The sequence below is a fragment of the Gasterosteus aculeatus genome, chromosome 18 (assembly GCF_964276395.1).
Source record: "Gasterosteus aculeatus chromosome 18, fGasAcu3.hap1.1, whole genome shotgun sequence".
Taxonomy (NCBI): domain Eukaryota; kingdom Metazoa; phylum Chordata; class Actinopteri; order Perciformes; family Gasterosteidae; genus Gasterosteus; species Gasterosteus aculeatus.
Window position 1 is genome coordinate 15,789,833 of NC_135706.1, and position 25,766 is coordinate 15,815,598.

At 48.7% G+C, this 25,766-nt stretch overlaps 1 protein-coding gene across 32 annotated transcripts in view; it reads right to left on the reverse strand.

Annotated features, from left to right (window-relative positions):
• epb41l2 (erythrocyte membrane protein band 4.1 like 2) overlaps positions 1–22,484 on the reverse strand; it is a 32,664-nt gene extending 10,180 nt beyond the window's left edge. For 30 of the 32 annotated variants that reach the window (XM_078093666.1, XM_078093676.1, XM_078093675.1 and 27 more), the window contains exons 1-14: positions 20,547–20,830; positions 11,858–12,069; positions 11,565–11,753; positions 10,915–11,184; positions 8,742–8,846; positions 8,534–8,576; positions 7,069–7,144; positions 5,994–6,090; positions 5,751–5,872; positions 5,495–5,582; positions 4,270–4,422; positions 4,067–4,164; positions 3,484–3,656; positions 2,644–2,717 (exon numbers count right to left, since the gene is read on the reverse strand). In XM_078093666.1, coding sequence (XP_077949792.1) covers positions 2,644–2,717; positions 3,484–3,656; positions 4,067–4,164; positions 4,270–4,422; positions 5,495–5,582; positions 5,751–5,872; positions 5,994–6,090; positions 7,069–7,144; positions 8,534–8,576; positions 8,742–8,846; positions 10,915–11,184; positions 11,565–11,753; positions 11,858–12,055 — 1,686 coding nt within the window. In that variant the 5' untranslated portion in view covers positions 12,056–12,069; positions 20,547–20,830. Of the gene's footprint in view, positions 1–440; positions 1,881–2,643; positions 2,718–3,483; positions 3,657–4,066; positions 4,165–4,269; positions 4,423–5,494; positions 5,583–5,750; positions 5,873–5,993; positions 6,091–7,068; positions 7,145–8,533; positions 8,577–8,741; positions 8,847–10,914; positions 11,185–11,564; positions 11,754–11,857; positions 12,070–20,546; positions 20,831–22,380 lie in introns of those variants that run through there. The other 2 variants (XM_078093664.1, XM_078093668.1) reach the window with 2 other exon arrangements.
• Positions 22,485–25,766: the final 3,282 nt, after the last annotated feature.

Consider the following 25,766-nt stretch of genomic DNA (forward strand, 5'->3'; position numbering starts at 1 on the left):
ACAGGAGTAGTAACAGTCCGAGGTGGCCGATAAAAGGGAGGCAGCAGCTGCTCCGTCCGTGGCAAAGTGTCACAGTTACAGCTTCAGGTACAGAAGTCCTTCACCAACAAGAGCCGACGAGTCGCCCACCCTGAGAACCGAGTCACACGCGCCGCATCTGCCACGGGTAAAACGCCGCCGCCGCTTTAGTTCCCATGGAGGGTTTTTTACTTGAGTCAATCGTTCAATAGGCAAACTCTGTTTAATATTCATATATAAAAAAACAGCTTTCTGTGGTGCAGCTTCCTGTATCTATTTGCACCTACAGTTATAACAACTAATCAACTAATCTTTCTCTAAACTAAAACGGCAAAATAGAGTAAACTGAATATTTAGGCAAAAATAAAACATGTTTCTGGCTCAAAAGTTTATTTATCTCTAAATATAATATATATATATAATTTATTTATTTTGATTTAAGTGATATTAAGTGCATTGTTGTGCATGAAAGATCATCATAAGTGGTCGAAGCAGCTCTCAAAATGTGATGTGCATTTAAATCTCTTAATATACCTCTTTTTCTCAATATTTAACGCACAATAAAACATCCTCTATTTCAACAGGGTTTATCTAAAAAGGGTTTCTTTAATACGTATTTATTCTATAATATCTGTTCTTTATCTTAAACAATACGGGGGGTGTGCAGGATGCGGGGATCGAGCAGAAGATACCAGGTGAAGAGGGGGGAGGCGGGGCTTAGACAGCAAACACAGTGAAGGGAAGAAAAAGGGGAGGTTTGTGCGGTGGATTTATGCAGCGGGATCGCACATCTCTTGCGCCCAGGTGGCGCTGGCGCGAGCGCGGCGCGAGGCGCTCGGGGGGCCGCGAGGCGGCGTGCGGGGAGAGCTCAACTGACCCTCCGGCGAGGCCGCCTTCCGTTGCCCGGAGACCACGTTCTCCAGGTAACACAGGGTCAGGCCGAGGGGCGCGGCCAGAATCAGGGCCAACACCAGGGACTGGCTGGCCGTGAGCATCACGGCCAATAGGAAGACGACCAGGAGGCAGGGCAGGAACAGAGGGGAGGGGTTCAGCAGGTAGCGCTGTACCGAAGGGCGCAGGCGGGTGCCGGCGAGAGAGGCGCGAGACGGGACGGACAACAAATAAGAGGGCAGGGAAGAGACGTGGGCGAAGGAAGAGACGACCGGGGGACGGGTGACGGAGGACATCGCGGCCAGCCGGAGCCGCGCCGGGCGCCAGGCGACCGCGGGAACCAGACTCATGAGTTTAGCGGGCAGGTAGGTCGCGATAAATGCCACGAGACGAGTCCATTTCAACGCCAGGCTGTCAAAAACGTGACGTAATCTGGGCGCCGCGGTGCGTTCGGGGGCTCTGAGCGGCGCCGCTGACTTGAAGGTGAGCCGGCGGGCAAAAAGCCTCAGTCTCTTGGTCAGTCCCGATAGCAGCTTAGTGGGCGCACAGCCGTTCCCGTCCCGGCCCCAAACGGAGAGGAAACACAGCACGAAGGAGACGTATTTAGCCACGCCCCTCAGGGAGAACCAGCTCCACCAATTGGGCGATGCGGCCGTCGCTCCGGTGCCAGCCGGGCGACACGGCCCTGCGTCGAAAACCTCGCCGACGCGCGTTTCGGGGCCAGCGGTCGGAGGCGTGGCCGGGGGGGTCTGCGCAAGGCGTTGGAGGTCAGCCGACTGCTGCTCGGGGAAAAGGGGGACGGTGTTCGAGGGGAGTGCCCACGGCGCGCGCGGGGAGGCGGGGTCTGCGAGGTCGTCGTCTTCCGAGATGTCCGACAGGCCGCGGTCGAGCTCGGAGATGGTGTCGAGGGAAGGGGGGAGGGAGGAGAGGGAGGACGAGGAGGAGAAGGATAGAGGGAACATGAAGATGGACTGATGGGGGGGAGAGAGGGGGAGGATGCAACAACAAAAAGGAGAGACCCGTGCACACGTTTCCACAAAGTGAGGCAGCGAGCAGTCAATCAAAATCATCATTTCATGTTTGTTTTTTTTCCCATGAAGTGAGGACGAGCAAGAGGGACGTGATAAAAGCAACAAAACGCATGTGAATGAATAAAGAGAGGGGGAAAGAGACAAAAACATTAGTCAGTGAACAACACACAGGTTAAAAGTGAACACAGCAGGGTGGCAGGGCAGCAGCACCGGACCAAAGGGTCAGAGGTCAAACGAGTGAGCGAGGGCAGGGAGGAGAAAGTGGGGCGAGGAAGGTGAAACAGGAGGATCGCACAACAAAGAAATAAACTATATGTGTTTATTTATACTGAGTGGAGAGGACACACTTTCTGAGTGTCCCGTCAAATCGCGTTCGCCTAAATACGTTACGCGGAGATCCAAACAAAGCGTGGAAACAAAGATAATCGGAGCGATTCGTTTAACATTGTCGGTCAGTCTTGTCCGTGTTGACGCACATATTCGAGTGAGGACGCCTTCCTTCAGAGTAAAAGCCTCGCATCCGATATCTGGTGCCTTCATTTGGTTGTTTGCATTACAAAAAAAATGCAGAAACAAGTCAAAAGTTCCTGTGGAACCAGCAATGAAACCCAAAGACCTGTAATATTTATGTGTATTTTCTTCTCAATCTTGTTTTTTCTGATCGCCCGTCTTGTATGTATCCCCACATGATAAAAACACACACCTTAGAGTCAGAGTGGAGCTCCAGGTGGGGTTCACGTCCGTTCTCCGATGCTTCCGTTATGCTGATCATTGGTGCTGAGGGATGACAAACGCAGACAAAATAAATGTTAATAAATAACAAAAAACACCACCCATATCTTTCAACTTCGCTATAATTCAACACACAGAACAAAAAACACACTACACAAGGTCAGACTGCAACCAACGGCGTGGCCATTATTGTCAGTTTAACACCCTGCGCTTGGTTTTGTAGTGAAGCAGAAGCTTAAGGGAGTTTAGTAGAAAAGACTCAATTTGAGGTACAACTTTCAGGGTTGGTTCAGATTATTTTCTATGGGTTAAACGTAACAAAAGGCCGTTGCTTTGCAGTGGAGTCGAGTGTCCACCAGGGGGCACTGTGAGCTAAAGCTAAGCTATCGCGCCACAGCTGCACAAAGTGGGACCTGTGTGTCGAAGCCATGAAGCCACAGAAAAGAGTGTGTGCCGTGTATTGAAAACAACGTGCATTGGACGTGAGAATTAGTGACGTGTTCTCAATCGGTCTTTTTTCCTTATGGACACACACACACACACACACACACACACACACACACACACACACACACACACACACACACACACATTCCCTCATTCCATCCCTCCTTCCCCGCATGACAGGAAACACATGCTGGAGCCATTTCCTGTATCTGGTTGATCGCATCCGAAAAACGCACACAGAACAAAGTTCACACACACACACACACACACACACACACACACGTGTAAACGCTCCGCCCACAACCCAGCTTCCATCCGCCAGTCATTCCTTCCATTCCTCACGCCACCTCTGCGTGTGTGTTACCTCCATCCAGACTGCGGCTGATGCGTTTGGAGGAGGTGCGCTGGAAGTTGGGCGCCGGCCGGTCTATGAGGGAGCTGGCCGTGCGGGTCTGGGCCTGGGTTCGCCCGCTGTAACGGAACTTGGAGCCCAGAGTCAGGAAGCGGGCCTTGGTGGGCTGTTCTGGTACCGTCAACCTGCGGACAAGAAGGCCCGGGACAGGGGACGCAGAGGGGGGGGGGGGGGTGGACAGATGCAGAAACGATCAAGGGGAGCGGGATTCTCGCAAACTTTTTACTCCGCGATGTGATTTAACATCCTACGTGCACATGCAAGAGAGAGACAAAAAAAATGTTTGGCTCTTCCCTCTGCAGGATATTGGAGCTCATTCCTCGCTTATACACACACACACACACACACACAACAATGACGAGCACCTGGTTGTCTTTTGTGTGTGTGTTGCCGCAGGCTTCACACTGGTCAAACGACCACAAGGTTCTCTCTCTCTCTCTCTCTGGGCTCTTTGTTAAGCACAATGCTGCACACATTGCTTCATTGCACAACCAGCTGCCTCCGTTTGCCGTCTGATCGCAGCGTGCAGGTCTACCTGAAGAAGCTGTGGTTCTCCACGCAGACTTTCCACAGCCTCTTGGCGCAGCGATGATTCTGGAGCTTGAATCCCACGGTGCTCTCGAACTGCTCCGTCTGTCGGAGGGAAACGGAGGCAAAAGGTTGGGACCCTTCGCCCAGGTGTCTGTTCGGGGGCTGGATCCCCCCCCGCCGCGTTCACACCAGTGACTGGGAACAAACCTCGCCGGGGCGGATCTTAATGTAGAAGTTGTTCCTCTTGTACGAGATCTTGAGGATTTTGGGCCAAGCAAAGCGGTTTATCCGGAGCCGGTCTTTGTAAACCAGGAGCCCGTTGGCGCACACGCCGAGCATGATGTCCACGCCCTCGGAGTCCTGTAGTCAAATGTACGTCAAAAAGAAAACGGACATTTAAAGTGGACATTTGTCGTTAATCTCTGTAAAATATCGGAAGTTGCCGTCTGTCTGGATCCGATCATTCTGCGCATCAATTGATTTTTAAAGGAGTCTGCTTATTGTCAACGGAAACCCAATGAACACACAACCATATTTCAGTGCAACTATAACACGGTTAGCGGACAGACTAACTCACTGACAAAGCTTTTAACTGCGAGGCCATCTGGATCTGGTAAGGGAGGTATCGATTACACTGCTATATTTACACAGGACAGATCGGTAGCACTAATGGAGGATGCGCCGTGTTGATAATGGACGGTTTGACTGGGACACGCAAACATGTCAAATATCTAGTGAGAAATATATATTAACTTCTTCATAAGAAAGAAATCTCCTATTTTTAAATTCATAATAGCGCGATTCATATTTTACCAGAATGGTTCGAATGTGTCAAATTTGTATTCCTAATAAAAATGATTTAATATCCCCTTCAGCATTTGAGAGGGTTTTCTTTCAAAAGGGGTCATGAAACTTGCACGACGAATGGATGGCGCACAGGACAGAAATAGATCCGCCCCCTGAATTCCCACAACTTTTATAAGCCAGAGGAAAAAAAAAAAAAAAGATTTACAACATTTGAAACTCTCTCTTTCGCTCTGTTCTCTTCTTCCCCCCCGGTTCTCCCTCTGTGATGCAAACAAGTGGAGCGAGCCCTTACAGCACGCCAACCTCATCTCGGCCACGTCTTTGTCTTCTCTGTATCCTCAATCCCACATATCCCCTCCCTCTCCCTCCCCCCCTCCTCCTCTCTCTCTCTCTATCTCTATCTCTCTCTCTCTCATGCATATTTCCTCTCTCACAGCCTCCATTAGAAATACTGGCTGTTCCCGTGGCAATGGCCTCCTTGAGTGTTTGTACAGCTGACAACACACACACACACATATACACACACACACACGCACACACAGCAACACTCTTTCCACATCAAAGAAACTGTGCTAATCCCCTGATGTTACCAACAAATGAGAGGCGGACATTCATTTATTCCCACCTTGGCGTGGTGCAGGTCCACCCCGTACATGGACAGTTTCTTGGCATTTTCTAGAAACTGGGCGTCGGCCTGTGCTGGCGTCATTCCCCTAAAACAGCCAGAAAATTACAACAACAAAACAAGCATTGTATTAACAACAGCATAATGGCGTGTTTGAACTATACGCTGTGTGAGAAAGACGCAGCCACGGCCCCTTAACTTCACATGAACACGTGCTACTTTCACCAAATGACTAATGACCCCCGTTGTCTCTGACCTCAGAGACTTGTGGAGTTCGAGAATCTTCTCCTCCATGTCTTTGTTCTGATTGGGCGCAAAGGTCAGCTGACCCAGTCCGAGGGTCCGAGGCTGGTCGGGCTCGTGGTCCCCAAATTCCGCCTTAAAAGCAAACAAAGGGAGACTCGTCAAGCAGAGACGTGGAGGTTCAGCGCGCACGCACACGCACACACGCACACGCACACACGCACACGCACACGCACACACGCACACGCACACACACCTGCAGCGTGTACGACCCCAGCAGGGCGTGAGTGACAAACGAGCAAGGCAGTCGCCCAGAAGCCACGTCTTCACGGAGCTGCAGACACAGCAGGTACCTGCCAGAGAGAAAAGAGGAAGAGGGTCGGCTTTTTAGTCTCCTCACAACAACAACAACAACAACAACAACCACAACCCACTGCGAGCCTTTAAGACCACCCAAGACCCAGCGTCGGGTCGGCTGGGGGATCAGATGGTCTCAAGTGTGCTGGTACACTGGTTTGTTGGGGTGACTATTGTACCCACCACAATTTACCCAAACTCAAGGTGCACACGGCGTGTGTGTGTGTGTGTGTGTGTGTGTGTGTGTGTGTTAGCTGGTCGTCCTGCGCTGTAGTGGATTAACGACTATAGAACCTTTGTGGAGAAATGAATTTTGTGGATGGAGCTTCTGTGTGAATAACTAGCGCAGACACCTCAGGGTGCCGGCCGCCGGAGAAAATGTCATTGAAAGTCACTTTGGTGGGATTTGATGACACGGAGGCTTAAGCCCCAGTCATCCACTTACTGGGCTCCTCCTCGGCGCCTCGGGACAATGAAGCATTTTGTACCGCGTTGGTAATAAGAGGATCGAAAATGCGGTTTTAAACCCTCCATTCAAATATGAAATCAAGGCGTTTCTTTAGGAACTCATCAAAAAAGCGAATGGGCAAACAAACTGCACACCTGTAGTGTTGAAGCACGGATAGTTGCTGGAGACCCACAATGCAGTTCAGTTACCACTTGACTACGTGAGTGTATGCGTGTCCTCGATTAGCCTTTAGCTACAGTTGCTCGCCCCATTAGACATACATTCCCACTGAAACGCAGTGTGCTTGGAGCGTGTCTGTGTGTGCACGCATGTGTAATCACAAACAAATTAGCAACGTCCACGAACCCGGCACGTGACGCGTGCTCGGCCTTACACATGCAAATACATTTTCAGGGTCAAGTTCATTGCACTTCACGTTTGCAGCAGCTTCGGTGTTGTCAGTTTTCTGTGTGATAAACGTGTGATTAAAAGAATTCCCTTTGACACAGAAAAGAGGTGCGTGTACCTGGTGATGTCCTCTGTGAGCAGAGACGGGTCAGGAGGGTAGAACTTGACGTTGAATACAAACTGCCAGTTCTTATCTGGGGAAAGAGATTATTCACAGCACAATGCAGTTCCACATGTGTAGTAAATACAGGGGAACATGTGGATATGAAGCTGTACGACCAGGGCTGTCTTGTTTTGCAGCGCCATCCATCCCCTCGGCCATCTTGCCCATGTGTGCGTGCGTGTGTGCGTGTGCGTATACGCGTTTGTTTGACAAAGAGAAGTGGCTGCTACTAATGTAGAACAGCTTTTAGACTACTAAGCCCACCATTGCGTAACCTCACTCTGGCTCCATCAAATAGCAAACTGTAATCTTTTTCAGCAGCATCAGCAGCATCAGGCACACAGACACGCAACGTAACCGCAATATCTTCATCATTCAGTCACAATGTGGTTTCCTCTGGGACTTTCTACAAATCTCCGCTCGGCTCCAACCTGCTATTTTCATTCTGGCCACCTGCTGTGTCGCCGGCCTCTCCGCATCGCCTCGCTCCACAAAACACACACGCACACTAAAGTAGGTCTACTTCTCTTTGTGTACCACTCATCTATGAAACTCCGGTACACACAGCCACACACACACACACCACCTTTGGGACCCTGAATTAATTGGTTTATCTCTCTTAAAAGGGTTTGGTTGTGAGTTAAACTTGTGAGTCATACTTTTAAGCGAGAAAGAAAAACACAATAGAAACTGAGGGAAAGTCGTTCCTGACAACAGGCCAAAGTTAGACACATTGTAAATAATTATGTGGGACCAACCTGTCAAATAATGAAAAAAACAATCCTGCCACAAATACCATAATTTATAGTTAAATACTGAGTGTGAATCTATAACAGGACCAGGCCATAAATCGATATGATAATCTATCTTTTGTTTAAATCATATATAAAAAAAAGTAATACCAGAAATATTTTTGAGGTAAAGTTCTAACAATTACAATCAATACGTGACTTATTTGGCATTCAGTATACACAAGAGTATGCAATTATATATAAATATATTTATTGATTACAAGAAAATAGATTTGGGCCATTTGGCCGAGTCCTGAACTAAATCCTAAAGTCGTCTGAGCTGATGTCCCACATGAGCACGATCCCTTTCTGAGCGTTTGTAGGACTATGCTCGGCTGCGGCGCGCTTCATGGCCCCCCGTCAACAGACGATGAGACGCCTCGTCCCGCATTTACAAATGAACAGCAGCCGGTGACGAGGTGGATGGGTAACGGAGCGATCACACGCTGGACAAAGCCGAGGGGTTTCCGATGTCTGACTTTGTTGTGATGCGGTTTGTCTTTCTATTTAATATAAAGGATACCGGAGCCCTCCGTGTCAACTCTGCATTCATATTTAATGGATTGCCGTTTGTATTGCGTGAAACAAGTAGTTGGGGCCCAGGGAGACGGGGATGGAGGTAAACTTACTGCGAATCTGTCGCTTGATGTCCTTAGTGGGGTCCAACCAACACTGGAGAGAGAGGGAGAGGGAGGGAGGGGGGGGGGGCAGGAAGAACGTTTTAACCTCCAGCAGGAAGCAGTGACACTACACAGACGTCCACGTCGAGGGTTTCCACATGTGTACTGACTTATTCAACATACGGTACGTCCTGCATGTGTGTGTGTGAATGCGTACCGTCTGTGCATGGTTGTCCATGTAAAAGAGTCCAAAGTAGTCCTTCTCCATCAGGTTGAGGTGCTCACACACCTTAAAGAACAGGAACTGGCCTTTGGCCCGTTTCTGAGGAAAAGAGAGATTCAAACAGCAAAGATTAATGTTCGGTCGTTTTTTTTTCCAGTTAAAAGCGCGACTTTGTTATTGCCATGGCAACAAAGTTCCTGTTCAAATCCTCGATCAATGCATTTCTGTTCATCGCTTTCATTACGTCTGTCGCATTATTCCGTTCCTCTCTTTCTTCGTCGGTCTCTACGGCAACGCATTCCTCCATCGGCCCGATGGGAGCCGTGGTCATAAAATCCTCCACGCTCAACTATGACAATGACATTAAGCACACATCCATTCGCACGGCGCACGGGCGCGCACGCAAACCCACAATGGCGCCCTTCAAAAGCAGACAGAAGGTCGCACAGAGAGCGTGGTGGAAAAAAAGATGTGCAATAGTGAAATAATTCAATAACGTTAATTTCTTTTCAGTTAGTCGGCACAGCTTTGTGCAGACAGACGCACACGCGCACACACGCACACACACACACACGCACACGCAGCGCCGCCTCACAGACGGAGTTGCACACAGGGCAGTGGGCGTGTACAACATTTTTTTCCTTCTGCAGGATTTTTCCTAAACTTTGACGACAACAAGCGCCAGATTCCCGGTCATCGCATTCTGAACGCCCGCGGAATGTGACCTTCCAGCGTGTTGGCGTCTGTGCCGGCGCGCCCTCGAGCAAGGCACCGCTACCTAAGAACGGGCACATTTATCTATTATCCATCTATTGATTGGCTCTGGACCGTACGCCTTGTCATTGCTGTTCTGTTGCCAGGACGACAGCAAACAACAGAACAAGAAACGCAAAAGGTTCACATTAGGATTTAGATGTTGTCCAGTTTTAGAAGCCCCACCCCCCTCCAAAAAAAACAGAAATAACTGTAAAACATCAACAATTGCGTCACTGTTTTATTGCAAGATTGACATTGCATCATGTATATGTAATCACGAAGGAGCGGTGAACCACGTAATGACCACGCGATGAACTACGTGTAAACAAAAGGACATGATAAATGCGCCTTGGCGCCATGCGTCCCAAAGCCACTACGCAAACACTACTCGGCGACTTGCGCCGGACACAACCTCCACTCGAGGGTAGACAACGGCACAAAATATGCACCCAGTTATTTCGTCGGAATAAATTAAGATTGCAATACATAGGACGCGATAGAGGGGTGGACGTGAAGAGGCAGAGCAGCAACTGGTGTGCGTGTGTGTGTGTGTCTGTGTGTGTCTGTGTGTCGGGAGGCTTGCTGGGCAAAACAGAAAATCCCAGGAATGCATTGTGCATCTCTCGCGACCTCACTATGCCAATGAGTGCAGAGTTCGATAGATGTATGTGTGCGTATGTGCGTGTGTGTGCGTGCGTGTGTGCGCGCACTGCAGGACAATAGCGGTTAATCGCACTAATCAGCGTTTTTCTGTCGGGAGACAAAGCAGCTGCTGTTCAAGCGGCCGTGGACACTCAGAATATTGGACGTCGGCACACTGTCGACGTGGGGGAAAAGGCTCTCGCTTTTGTAAAAAAGTTGCAGGTTGAAATCCAGCAAAACAGGGACACATCTAGACATGGCAAAAAAGTGTGGACGGCCCCTCGCGGGGACACCAGCATGAAGAACATGTGGCCTCGCGGGGACACCAGCATGAAGAACATGTGGCCTCGCGGGGACACCAGCATGAAGAACATGTGGCCTCGCGGGGACACCAGCATGAAGAACATGTGGCCTCGTGGGGACCTGTATGAACACATCCGAGTGTGTGTAGAGGGCTCGGTTTGTGCTTTTATTAAACATTGTTCAGAATGAAGCTACAATGTCATGTTTCTGTGGCTCTGAGTGCAGTGCGCATGGAGCCGTGTGTGTGTGTGTGTGTGTGTGTGTGTGTGTGTGTGTGTGTGCGCCCGTGTAGCGGCTCTGCATTTATCCTCTTAACCCAAAACAATGTGAGCGGGTGCTTCTGAGTCAGAAAGTTAAATCCCCCCCCCACTCACACACAGATGTGATCCTATTAGCAATTAGATCATTGGCAATTGATGAAGCAGAATATTATTCCATATGACGGATTGTTTCTACGTCATCTTACCTCCACCTCGCAGGTGAAGTCGGTCCCGTCCAGGAGGCTCACGTGACACTCCATCAGCTTCATCTTGGTCTTCCTCACCAGGCGGAGGGGAGACTGGAAAATAGAAGTCTGGCCTTCTCCTTCCCCTCGTTGCTCCTCTTCACCGGCCGCGTCCCCTTCCTGCTCCTCCTTCTTCTCCTCCGTCTGCTGCACCTCCTTCGCTCCTTCTCCCTCTGCTGTTGGCTGGGTCTCCTCTTGAACTTTATCAGCAGTCTCCTCCGCCTTGGCGGTCTGACGCAATGGAAGAAGGAAAAAAACAAAAAACAACAAAGGACGTCAAACCACCGCTAAGAAGTGTTCCCCGCCGGGGCAATCGTCTCAAAATGCAGCATCTTCCTCGGTAGCATCAAGTCAATCCCTTAAAACTGGACAGTTTAAACAGAGCTTCTCTTGCTTTTCTCTTTCTCCTCCTTCCAGTCAGATGTGCTCTCAGTAACTGCAGGCGTTTCTTTTGGCCTGGTTACAGAAGCGCTGATGTCACCGGGTGGGCCCGAGTATCTTAATGTGATCACTGGATGGAACCGTTCGCTCTCTGCCGAGGCTGAGCAGCGGTCTACTGGGAGAACGCCAGTCGGCTTCACCGACCAGCACCGAGCCTGACGGAGTATTACCTCGGCGTCCGCGTTGGCGGTGGATTCCTTTTCCTTCACTTGCTCCAACTTTACCGCCTCCTCTTCTCCTTCTTCTCCTTCTTCCACTTCCTCTGCGTGACCGTTCACGTCCGGGGCGGGCTCCTCCTCTTTCTGTGTCACCTCGCCGACGGCGTCCTCTGTGGGCGGTGCCTCCTTGGTCGGGGAGGTCTGTGTGGGTCAGGGCAAACAACAGGGACAGATATTAATTACCCAACTAAAATATGCATTCATACACAACGGCTACGATTAGAACCGTGATAAAAACAAGTCACCTGGCTCTGAGACTTCTGCTTCTTAAGCCATGTCGGCAGGTACCGACCTATTCCCTTCCCCTCCTTCCCCTTCTCCTGCCCCTCGCCGCTGGCTACTTCCTGGGCCTCGTCCGCGGCCTTCTCCGATTGGTCCGGCTGAGTGGCCGGCTCCTCGGCTTTCTCCTTCACCTCGGTCTCAGAGCCCGCTTCTGTTGTCATGGTGACGCGTCGACCTGCAGAGCGAGGAGGAAGGAGAGCGATGGGAGATTATTATCGAGCATTCCTACTATACGCGTCGATAGATATTACTTGCGTTTTACATCGAAGGGTCTTTTAAGGATAGGCAAAAACATACATTCATAATCAGCCCTCGCCGCACTGAATGTTGCACTAAATCTGTGATAGCACGCGACAGTCTGGAATATCTTTTATAAATGAGCCACGTGGTCCGAGCCGTCATTTTCTTTTAGAAAAACAAATGTTTCCCAAATGAGACAAAGAAAACTCACAGTAATAGTCAAAGCATTTGGACACACCGTCACACACACACACACACACACACACACACATATATATTAATACACGAGTGTTTTAAAAGAGCTCATGGCTGCTTGAAACTTTAGCTCCTGGAGTAGAACGAGTCTCTTTTGCACTAAAAATAACAACATGAAAAACACAACAGTTTAAGATGTCATGATGTCACACGGTGCATTTCATCTGGGTCAACAGCTGGTTAAATGGAGTCACACACACGCAATGAGGGTAAATTACTCAATTCTTATCATCTGAGTCATTGGTTTTTACCCCGCAGCTGTGGTCCGCACACACACACACACACACACACACACACACACACACACACACACACACACACACACACACACACACACACACACACATCAACCCAAATACCTTTGGCAGCGTTGTCTACACACCCCATCACAGCAACGCACATGGTAATCTAGCATGACACTAATTTGCTGCCAACACTAGACGAGCATGACATGAGTTTGCGGGGAAGTCGAGGTCAGAACGTGGAAACCTGTCCACGTCGTCCACGTTCCTACTCTTCCTCAGACTTTTTCCTCCCAATTCTACTCTTCATTACTCTCCATCCCTCCGCTCCTCTGACTCCGTCACCTTCAGTGAGGGGACGAGTCCTCTGGTGTGTTCTAAAAATAGAACAGGTCTCCTTACGCATGATCGGCTAACGAGGAGGAGGAAGAGGAAGAGGAGGAGGAGCGCATGTAGGTGAGTTTGAATGTCTGAGAGTGCTGAAAAGCACAAGAGAGACGAACACATCCGACCTGTACTTTATAAAGAGGGAATCCCACAACCCATCGGTTCCAATCAAAGATGTTAAACATACATTTTATTTGCAGGTCATGGTTTGTTTTTTTAACCCAGACGGAAATATCCCAACAACCTTTGCATGGCTTTCCGTGGAATGTTCTAGTTATTTATGATCACCCCTAGAGGACTAATTATAATGACTTTCTCGTAGCGCCAGCGCGTCGTTCCTGTGTGCACGTCATAGCAGAGACATTCATGGTCCAAGGAGGATAAACCGTCAACCCACGTCCATCACCCGACAAGTTTCTAAGAATTTGGGAAACACGAGCGTATCTTCTCTGGGTCACGCCGGCTCTGCTCCTTCCGTCTTTCCTCCCTTAATCATGAACAGGTCCCCGACTACCCACAATGCACTAGTGGGACTCGCCAGCAGTGCAGTTAGCATGAGACTGCAGCTGTTTCGTCACTGCCTCTGAGGCCCGGCGGGGACTTTGTCCTACGTCTCTCACATCGTCCTCACTCACCCTGAATCCCTGCACTCATGCCTCTCGATTCCAGGCCTCCCTTTTAAATCCCCCCCCCCCCCTCCTCCACTCGTATCCTGTCCCCCTAAAAACCTCGTCTGCCTCTCTCCTTCCCACAGTCCATATAAACAATGCATGAGACATTACAGCCCCTCTTCATATGTACACGTATGCACAGTGAATGGCCTTCGCTTTGCCCGTCTCACCTTTGACTCGTATCTTACAGATTGGCTTTCAACTCAGAGTCGGATCCGGTTTTCTCCGACATAAATTCCTCCTACTCGGAGAGTTCTACTTGACGGTCACCGCGGAGATGGATGAAGAACTTCTCTAAGTGACGGCACTGTAGAAGCTCACTTCTCCAGTGGCTTCTATTTTTCAAAGTAACGGATGATGAAATGAACCGATGGAACGCCCCTCAGGGCTCCTGCCTCTCAGAGAAACAAGGGCAAGAAAACAGGAGGTGGGGGGGGGGGGGGGGGACTACACCTACTTTGCCATATCGCTAATGGATAAGAGCACGAGGAACTGCAATTAACTGCAATTCATCACTTGTCACTTTGTCTCTTGTCTGTTACTTGTTTGTTAGTGCACTTTATGCTTAATATTTTTCTTAACTTTTTTAATATTTAATTTTTTTTAACTTTATTCCCCTGTTTTATACTAACCCATAACATACAACATACAAAATCCTTGTATGTTTGACATATTTTGGCAAATAAATGTTTCCTGATTCCTGAGGATCTACAGCCGACCGCCCCCCCGAGTCTCTACAGCGAGCCGCCCCCAGCCTCGGCCCGCGGTTACATTCTTTCAAGGAAACATTACTGAATTAATTGGAATCAGACGTGGACCTTTCACGGGCGTCACGTCCCATCGCGTGGCGAGTCTGGTGCCGACTTTTATATTCGCTTTACCTTCCTCAACACGAGAGCGTCACAAACACCTGGGACTCGGGTCTGTCTTCGTAGCAACAACATCTTCCTGACTCAATCCGTGGCCACGATTTTATTGGGGAGAGAGGGGGAGAGAGAGGGGGGAGGGACAAAGAGCGGTAAGCCGGCCGGCTTTATTGGTGCTGCCGTCCCGATGAAGCGACACCACTACTCTCGGTCTAATAAATAAAACAACACTCGCCGCTGCCCACCTCCCTATAAAAAGGGGGTGGGGGGAGGCTGGCGAGGGAGGGGCGGTGGCTGTTTCCGTGGCAACGACAGGCATGCGCTACAACAATAAATCCCCATGGAGACAAGAGATTACCACGGCAAAACTGGGGATTAGTGGATGAGCGCGGAAGTGACAATGGAGATTAGAGCGCGCCTAAACCCGCTCCAGACCACATCCGATTTACAGCAGATATTCATGCCTGACCGACAGCAGCCCCCCAGTGCCCCCCCACTCCCTCCGCACCCCCCCATCGCTTAGGATGTCAGTAACCGCCCTGAGTGAGTGTTGGTTCACATGATCGAACACGCAATTAAGTGTTTTAACTGATCCACAAAAGGTTTTACACGGTGACTTTGATCAAATTAAAGTGGGACTAATTGTTTCAAAATCCAATGCAGCACTGGGACGTCCCATAATGCTTTGTGCAACCACACACACACACACACACACACTAATCTGTGCTGTTCTCTTCTACGATCTGTCCATCTGTCCCGCAATGACAGACCCAGATACGTCAACCACACAGTCAGAGAATCAGTAACGGACACGCTGGCTCTGGGATCACGCTGTCAATCATGCAACAGACACGTGCGTGTGCGCATTCGCGCCGCTGGTGTGAAATTTATGAACATGTTTGGCTTCCTTTACACTGCACTCCGACCCTCAAATTGAGGATTACACCGAGGATAATCCCTGCGTGTGTGTCTGTCCATTCGTCCCTCCATCTTCCCCAAAGACGTGCGTCTCAGTTTGAACTGAGACGACTGGTCAGCTCATAAAAGGTGTGTTTAAGTGAGCAATGCTGTGCCATTACGGTTGTTACCGTGTTATTACTGTACGCTGCCAAACCACAGGCAGTAAAAAGACACCACGCATATTCAACACCAATATGCTCAATTCAGCTCTTTAGGTTATTAAGACTAATATTTAGAATGAGTTACTTTATTAATTCTGCAAGTACATTTATGCTTACTACAGCAGCATTTAAACACACACGTGTTTTAGTGTTACACGGCTCTTTCTGCGTGCGTGTGTGTGCAGGTTGGCGCATAACCGCTATTGTTAGCTGCTAAACCCCTATTCAGCGATCAAAGCAGTGAGGCACGAGTGTGTGTGTGTGTGTGTGTGAGAGACAAAGATGAAATGTATGGCTGGTTGACGTGAGATGAGGTAGTTTGCTCTGTATGTAAGAGACGCGGTGAATAGACGAGCCGCTTGGTCTCTCTCGTTGGGTGTGGTGTTGCCACGACAACCCACATCCCGTCAAGGCCGATAACAGCAGGTGCCTCTGCAAAACAAGTGACTCCATGGAGGCTCATTATGACAGCGGCCCGGCGGACACACACACACACACACACACACGGGGGGATCATATCATAACATACGGACACACAACAAAAGAGATCTCGCATATTAAATCGTAACCAGACGAGATGCACGCGGCTCAGCGGACGACTCTCGGCAGTTTGCTTCACAGCGATCGATCAGCGGAACTCGCTGCAACGTCATCGGTGAACTGTGAGCTCTTGGGAGGAAAAACAACAACAACAACAACAACAACCTGGAGGACTTTAAGCATCTGTGAGCCGCATCAGTAGAATCAATGCAAACACGCAACACGCTCGCTCAGCAGCACCAGTGCAGTGATCAATCAGCGAGAACATAAAGCACACACACACACCTGCCTGACACCCATTTAACCAAACTGCTAACCTTAACCCCAGAATCTAAAATTAGCCCGTGGACGCCACGACGGATGTCCTCATTATCCACCACTCACCCTGTTCTCTCCATCAGCGGAGGACTCGCCGCCTCTAGAGTCCGGACACGCACGGCTCTGCTCAATGACCAGACAGATTAGTTTGTATCAGTTCATCCCAGACAGGTGACCTCTGACCCCTGACCAGGAAGCAGGAAGTGTGGCATAGGGTGAGGGGGGGGGGGGGGGGGGGGGGCCCAACTAGAAACAGGCCTCCCGTTTCACTGGCGTTATCTCCGCCTCTCTCTCTCTCTCTCTCTCTCTCTCTCTCTCATTAGTGAGCAGAGCGCAAAACAGCCACGGGATCAGTTTTTAGCATCTCGAGGCCACACAACCAAAGGATGTGGAGATGAGACACCGGGACCTGTAGCGCCACATCAGTTTGGTAAAAAAGGCGGAGGCTCCGCTCAGCCGCTCCCTGTGAGAATGTGACCCCCCCCCCCCATGCGGATTAATCTGTTTTTAACTACGCTTGGCCACCTGCCAAAGCCCACGGTGTTTGTATTCTATCGCCGCTTTGACAGCGAGACACTTGCTGCCCTCTCGTTACGCCCCGTGACATAAAAAGTTGCCTTTCAACACAATGACTTTTCTATTCTCCTCCAAAAAAAAGAGCCTCTTGTTGAACGCGGCAAAAAAAGAAAGAAGAAAAGGACTCTAATGGTGCCGACGCACCGCTACATCTCCCTGCCGGGGATAAGCTGAACGTTGCATTAGTTTCCATTCATCCGCGCCCCTCTGATCCGCTCTGCGTGAGGGCGGCGCCCGCGGAGCCACGAATGCGCCCACCTTTAGTTCATTGTTGAGACCGACCCCGATGTCACCGCAATCCCACGGGGAGACGAATGCTTTGAGTTGGACTTTTAAAAAAAACACCTTGATGTGTTAGAAGGCAACTATAAAAAAAGAAGAAGAAGAGACTGTTTAAAAGGAGGTTTTTGTCTGAAAACACAGTCGGTGGTCAGATGTAGACGTGGGACAGTAAACGTGGGACAGTAGACGTGGGACAGTATCTGTGTGTGCCTGAGTTGATGTGACGGGCTCCTGTTGGAGGGTCAGGATGGAAACACACACACTCACACACTCGGGGATGTTCCCATAGCCTTTCCGAATGGTTAGGCAATCTGTCGCCCTCCCTCCGTCGCTCTCACTCAGCCTCTCGTGTCCCACTCTCACTCACTTCCTCTCTGGCTCCATCAGTGTTCCCTTCCTGTCCCTTTTTGTCAACTCACCTCTAGTATTTTTTCCCGGCCGTCCTTCCACTCACAAGGTGAGGGAGAAGAGTACAAATGGAGAACGGCACACAAGCATTTGTTTTTGTGCTTTCCGACCGGCGAAAATCTGCAATATTCTTCTGTAGAATACGAAAACAAAAGCGAGGCCCGATTACGTTCCACCATCTCTGTACGACAGCCACAGGAAAGTATCCCTAATACACCTGTTCACCTGTCCTTTCTGCCTGAGAACAGAGGAAACAGGGAAGAAACGCTGCGCTGGGTCTAATGAGCGGATTCTCCCACCAGAACCACCAATTAAGGGCCTCTCATTAGCGAGGTCCACAGAGCCGCCACTGTTCTGCACAGCGCAAGAGGCCGGGAATGAACACGCCACTGATGATTATAGATCAATGGCGCGCACACACACACACACACACACACACACACACACACACACACACACAGCAGAGTTCTTCTCGCTCACACCAAAGCGAACAGAAAATGCTCCAGTGCAGACTATTTCTGTCTTTGCATTGAAAGTAGTACCTTTGTAACGCTTGAGAGAAAGAGAGAGGCCGTAAATTTAACACCACGATCATTTTAGTGTTCTTAGTCTTCTGCATTCTCAGATTGATCAAGTCGGAATGTAATTGTAACACCGAATGAATAAAAGGGATAAAGTACCACTATGAAGTCCGTTTGATCCACGACCAGGTCAACAATACAGACAAAGTAAAAATAAATGAAATGTAAAGACATGGAAATGGAAGCATCCATGAAAACGACTGTGTGTGTGTGTGTGCGTGTGTGTGTGCGCTCATCCTCTCATCTTCCGTGTGATGCTGACTCCGTTACGTAACTGGTTCAATTCCACGGGCTTTCCTCTCTGCTCTCAGGGAGGTTTAGGAGGCGTTTGAGGTCCCGCCTCCGTATTCCAACTTAACGTAGAAATGGGTTTTGCGAAGAACACACGCGTCATACGTGTTGAAAAGCCACTGCCATCACCTCAGGGTTGAAGAATTGCACTCGGTACTAAATGGGAACCGATGCGGTCTAAATCGCTACAAACAAACAAAAAGCATGAAAAGAGGCTTTTCCCGTATTCGTGAAGTGCCAAAGAAGCCTGATGTCCTCCATTTTCTATCTCACCTACATTCCGTTCCCTCAGAGGAGAACAGACAATAAGGCCGTCGGCACCGGAGCAGAGTTGTGCTGATTAAAAGTGGCCCCACACACACACACACACACACACACACACACACACACACACACACACACACACACACACACACACACAAAGACGGATTAAAGGGTGATTGTTAGTTGCATTCGCCCAATAGGAGTGTGTCTGAGCTGCACAGGCCTCCTATCACACAGTTCCTGATGAAGCCGCGGTACGTTTGCCCCAAAGGGAGAGAAATGTAAACAGATGGAGCTCGATGGGACGTTTTACACGTCAGCACAATCTCGGATCAGTCCGGTCCGTCTGCGAACTAGTTGAACCTTTGCCACCTGTCAGACACAAGCATGACTTTTAAAGTGCAGGTACACACATTGCCGTGAAATGGGAGTAAGAAACATTTAGATGAGAACCGGTGGTGCGGTGGAGGGCAGACACACCTGAACTGAAGTTTTAGGCCTTTTAAATAGATGAAATGTCCCGTGCGTGTTGTGGTTTACATGATCTGATGGTTTGAAACAGTTGAAAGGCAACTTTTCAACAACAAAATAAGGCATTTTTACACCCAACCACCGTTGACTGGAACTGGTCTGGGCTTTTCCAAATTTTGGAATTCTTTCAAAAGCTCTAAATGATCAATAACAAGCATTACAGATTGGTGCTATTTGATCATGCCAGCTGTTCCACACACTGTTAACTTGTCTTTTAACTCGTGCGGATGCTGTGAAAATCCCGGTTGCCACAGTTACAACTGGGACATCTTCTGTATTCAGTAACGGGCAAACAGGACTACATTTCCCAGACGTCTTTGTAAACCCATTTCCATAATGAAACCAATCACTTGCATCCAGTTAAACCCAAAACAGCGCGTGTCGCTGCAGGAGGAAACACACCATATTTCCCGTGGGAAACGGACACAAACGACAACGAAACTGACACATTATCGAGGTTCTCGACGGCATCGAGCCGCCGAACGAACCTCTGCTGCTTTTATTTATTTTTAAAGCCGAGGAGGTACGAAACCAGGACACGAATCGCCCCGCTAAGCCGGACGTTGGAAGCATTTGAACGCACCGTTCACGTTAGCGTGTTTGGAGGAGAAGAAACCGCCAACGGAAACTAACCGTTACCGTTACGTTAACTCACCGCGGCGGCGTTCGCTTGCACCGGGAAATATTAACACTTAACATGCAAAAAAAACAACGTAATTTCAAACCGCGGTACACGTGGGTTCGGTTTAAGCTAAAGGCGTGTTTTCGGTAAAGCGGCGATGCTAACCGCATGAAACACGGCGCGAGATGATGAGCAGGGAAGGAGAGGCGCCATGAAGAGCCTTTAAACGCCGCACCGGCGGCATGACTCCGGATAACGGATTCCACTGAGAAAACGTCACCGTCTCCGTTAAATGTGGTTCTGATTACCGCGGTTGCTGGTGCAGGTCGAGTACCTGTACGTGTTCTGCAACAAAACACGGCGAGTATCCGCCAAAAAAAAAAAACAGCATCGGAGCAGTGGCTAACATATTTAATCACGTGATTTTAAAAAAAAGGTGGTGATGTTAAACGTTTACCTGTTTCGATTTTCAGCGAAACGCGTGGGGAGCTTCTCCTAACGTGGCCTCTCACTCCGGTCTCCTCCAAAAAATAACGTGCGTCCCACTATCTCAACCTCCGGGGAAAAAAAAAAAATCCCCGGTAGAGTCCGCACCGAAAATCTGGCCTGGGCTCAAAGCAGGACGTGCCCATCATCTTCAAGTCCCGCCCCCGTAGTTAATGACATCTTGTATCGGTCTCTCATTGGCTCAGAGGGGGCACTGTCGTATATACTGAGATATGATTGGTTCCCCGCGCGGTCCATTCGTTTTGTGGGTGGGGGGACGGGAGGGGACGTTGGTTGGCAGATGTGGCGGTACCGTTTTGGCACGGTGACGCCCTCTAGAGGATGTGTGGCATCACTGCAACACGGTGAGGACGCAGTTCGCTGTTTTACTTCGTTTACTCGCATTTAGTCCGCAATTTTAGCAGAAATATGAAGAGTCTGAAGTTATATTTTGTATCATTCAATTAAAAAAAAGAGTATGAATGGACCTAAAATGAATGGATGATTTCACAAAACTTCCAGGTGTGTTTTGTCAACTTTTCTAGACATCTTTGCTATTGTCTTTGCTTTGATATTTCCTCACAACTTCAACAACTTTTTGTCACACTGTTCACATCCGATATATATATTTTTTTTTTTAATGAAAAAACGCTGCAGTGCAGTGAAATGAATATTTTGCAACTGATACTCAACATCTGTCCTTCACATGCAAAAACCTAAATGATTATGTCTATGACACACTCCCACATGCAAAGGACCCACTTGTCATTGCATAACATGAGGAATGGCTTCTGCCACACTCACACACGTTACATACACACACACACACACACACACACACACACACAGATTAGAGCAGCTCAAGTAATTGGCTTATAAAGCAGCGTGACTAAATGAAAGAGGTGGAGTAAGTCACCGCATAGGAACATCAGCGGGTGAAACACTAATAACACTTACTCATTAAAACATTTAGTGACAGTGTGTGTTTCAGTGCACTCACCGGAAGTAGAGCAGCATGGATCCAGCAGAGAAGCACAGCAGGCCGATGGAGCACAGACACACACACACACACACACACACACACACACAGAGGGAAATTTAATATCAGACTCTTTTTTTAAGCCTAAACACATCCACATGTTTATTTTACGAGCGGCATCTGCCACAGTTTGCATTCAAAAACCAAGGTTCAACATTGACAGGTTCAGATATAACTTCACGCAATTACATTGCAATTACACCGATCAAGCAGTTTGGTTGCTCTTACATGCTCCCCACATTAAGGGAATGAAGCGTGAAGACGCGCCTCTGAGCGCCGTCTACCTGTGAGTCTGAGCATCCATTCATGAGAAAAGCATCTCTTTTTAATGACAACACGCAGCACATCTCCACTCTTGCACGACAACAAGCAGCCGGGTGTCAGTTTTAACGTTATTGACTCAAGAGACAGATGTTGGGCAGGGTTGAGAGGAGACGCACGCACGCCGCTTAGATACAATCACACAAACAAAACAGGGCTGATGGAATTATGGTCTCCTCCCTCTGTCCCCGGAGCCAGCAAACCCTTCTGGCCTCGCCGAGGCCTTCAATTGAATTTCAACCTTTCTGAGGAGGAAGCGCACAGAACAGCATGACCGTTATCAGTCGTGCTCGTGATGACATCATCACAGGCCGGGCCGTATCACTTCATCAATACCCCTAAAACGTGTGGGAGCGGTCGCTTGAAACAACACCTGAGACACAGAGGGGACTCTAATTAACACGTCGTATCTGCTACATAAGGGACAACGGACTGATTACATCACCTGGATTCACACTCTAGTGCGCTGATGTCATCATGAAAGTTTGTGATGCTCTGATGGCGCCTTGCACTTTGTAGTTTAACGCCTGTTTGCCAAACAAAACATCTAAAACACCGACTGGGTCAGAATGAAGACACAAACGCAGCAAATATACAAGGCCTCTACAGATACCGCAAGCTGATCCGAATATATTTATACGGAGAGAAAAGGTGGCTTACCCGATCGTCAAAAGTCCCATTGTGCAAAAATAGTTCCCACACTCAGATTAAGTGTTGACCTAATCAGCCTTATCTAAGACCTCTCTCTCTCTCTTCTCAGCTGCTCCACCTCCTCAGCACACACACACACACACACCAACGTTCTCCCGGTGTCCTCGCTGCAGAAACACCCAGCAGAATGACCCACGGGGTCGATGAGCCGGCTTGGCTGTCAGAAACGCAGTGTCCTCCCCGGCCGGGGCCTTGGGCGAGGGCCAAGGTGGAGGCCGAGGTTGGGGGCGGTTTCTCGTGTAGGCGTGAGATCAAGCCGGTGCAGATTCTGCGGAGGATTAGTGGCGAGTCCTCCTGAGGGGAATTACCGCGACGCAGCCATCTGGACAGCAGGGCGCTGCGCACTGGCCCGACTACCTGCCCAGGTGCTTCGTCCGTCTTCTGCAGCTGAGCCGAGAACAGCTCAATCCTTCAGCCCTGCACCGCTGCACCCTTACAAAACCATGGGTGTGCATTTCATGGGTGGAATGCACGGTTTTTGGAAGGTTTTCTGTGGTTTTTTGTGACCTCTCTGAGCTTTACAATAAGAGATCTAAGTAAAACGACCTTTTCAAACTGACATCCAGCTGCACCAGTTATCATGTTTCACATGTGAGAAAAAGAATGTGCTTTCATGTCGGTATAATACCCCATTGTAATATCCCCATTATACTATCCTGTGTTATTAAAATATCTGAGTATCTCCACCCACAGTCTGAGAACAACCTTTGCAAAGGTGCTCTGTATTTTTCTCCCCGACCAATCACAGCGGGTTATTTCCCGAGGAGACTCTTAAAGAGACAGGTGCTGAAAAAAGTGTATCCAGTCAAGGTATAAAAACAACTGTGTTTTAAAAGAAATATCTAAGCATTTAGGTTAGAAACCTAAAATACAAGTTTGAAGCTGACAATGATGATGCTATAAATATACGATTCACGATTCAAGTCAACGTGTAACCAATACATGTCACCTGCTACACGAGGGGCTTCACTGCAATGAAACGACTGTGCTACACAAGAACACCACCACTATACATACATACATCACAACACACCACACCCTGCCTACACAATATCCTGCTCACTCGAGTCCATTTTCAACTTTTTAATCAGTTTAGCAAAAGCAAAAATACAGTGAAGGCTCAAAAAAACGTTTTCCTCCTCTGAACAAAAGCACACGTAATCAACACAGACGCACGTTTCTCATCACCCTCCTCTGCTTTCATCACACTTATTGATCCTTTTTATGACTCCGCTCTGCACATGAACACATTGTCGAGTTATAAAAAATTGGACATTCATTCATATATACAGACACACAACATTTACAGACATTTACACACCTGGGTGAAGACACCAGCTACACACACACACACATTCAACCCCTGCACTGAACTATACACTAAAACAACATACAAGCACATAAAACTGAAGGTTACCTGACAACCACTTTGGATGGAGCATTTCCTCTCTTGACTCCGCTTCAAATAACACAAGAACCCTGAACAAATACGTCAAGTTTATGCAGGTGTCTCTCTCTCTCTCTCTCCCTCTCTCGCTTTCCTCTCCTGCACTTCTTGTTGTTTGCCGTAACCCTAAACTTCAGGATCACGGTGTCAGACACGGGAGTGGAGGAAGAGAGAACTTATTAAAGAGAAACAACCCAGTCAGAACACCAAGAACGTTGAGCACAAAGCAGAGAGAAGGAGCTTTTGCAGGGTGCACCCAGTGGGTGGCGCCTCGTCCTTATCATTGCTATTAAAAGGGAGAGGGTGATAAACACGTCGCTCTGATACTTGTTCTTCAAACATCACTTCACCTGAGCGGCGAGAGGTCTGCCTTTGCAAATATTAGTTTGTGTATTTTCGTTAATCAGGTTCAGAGAGAGCTTCAGGGAATAATGTAACATTTACATGTACACATGTTACATGTGTACATGAATCTTACACATGCAACATGTGTGTGTGAGTTGTTAAACATGAACACCGTGTCCTGACTTGAAAGAAAAATACACAAAAGTGTGTTTGTTTCTGTCTGTCACCAAACCTGAGCAGTTTTCTATGGCAACTGTGGACCACGTGGGCCCCTGATGCATCACAACAGAAGAGGCCGTACCTCGTAAGTAAGAGGCAGGGTGATCGTAAATGGACATTATGCCGTATGGATTATTTACAATCGGTTCACTCAGTTCAGTTGTATATTTTATCTCCTACATCCATCACCCAATGACATAAGTGTCATCTTCCGTAAGAGCGAGGATTTAACCAAAAAGTTATCAAATAAAGATTTGTTTAAATGTTCAAATATCAAAATCATACAGACCACGAGAGGACAGCAGCTCTCTCTGCACCTTAATCTGATTCCATGGACAGACAAAAGGGTAAAATAAAAGTCTTTAAAACGCAGCGATGTTTGTCCTGAATAGAGCAGATTGTCTTCGTTTAGGAACTACGGTTTGAATTCTCATTGGTCTGTGAGATGAGCCTGTAGTTCTCTCGAGTGTTAAACGTCCTTTCATTCATTCAAGCCTCACCCTCCAAATAAATGTGAGGAATTTGTTATGTGTTTCGTACGGAGAGAGTTGCAAGGACACACGTCTCACTCCAGATAAACAGCGGCGTGTCTCGCAATGCATCCTGCTGCTCGCTTCAAACGGCCTCCAGTTTAAATCTGTTGTAACATTGAATCGCTTCAGATGAGTTGATGGACTGATTGTAACAACCCCACCGTCTCTCCCCGTGCACACAGCTCACAGTCAACGTCTCTCAAAGTTCTAGTCACGTTCAGTTCCATGTCAGTTTTACGGACATGAACTGACACTGTGCCCCCCCCCCCCCCCCCCCCCATCAGCCTCCTGTAGCCATGGCGACAAGCTCACCCGAGGGACGCAACGCAATTGTGAATCTGGGGGGTTTCATATTAGTCCACCGTCACACGTGGTTTCCCTTTGGGGGCCCCTTGAATCAGAGGACAACATCCACACATGTTCTCCACCCCGATGAAACTGATGTCAGTCAAAATTGACCTTTCACTTTGGTTTTTGCAATTCACTCTTTTCCTTCGACGGTTAGCGCATTACTATCGTGTCACCCTGTCGTCTATTTCATTCATTCCCAGAGTGGTGATCACAGAGTAATTCATT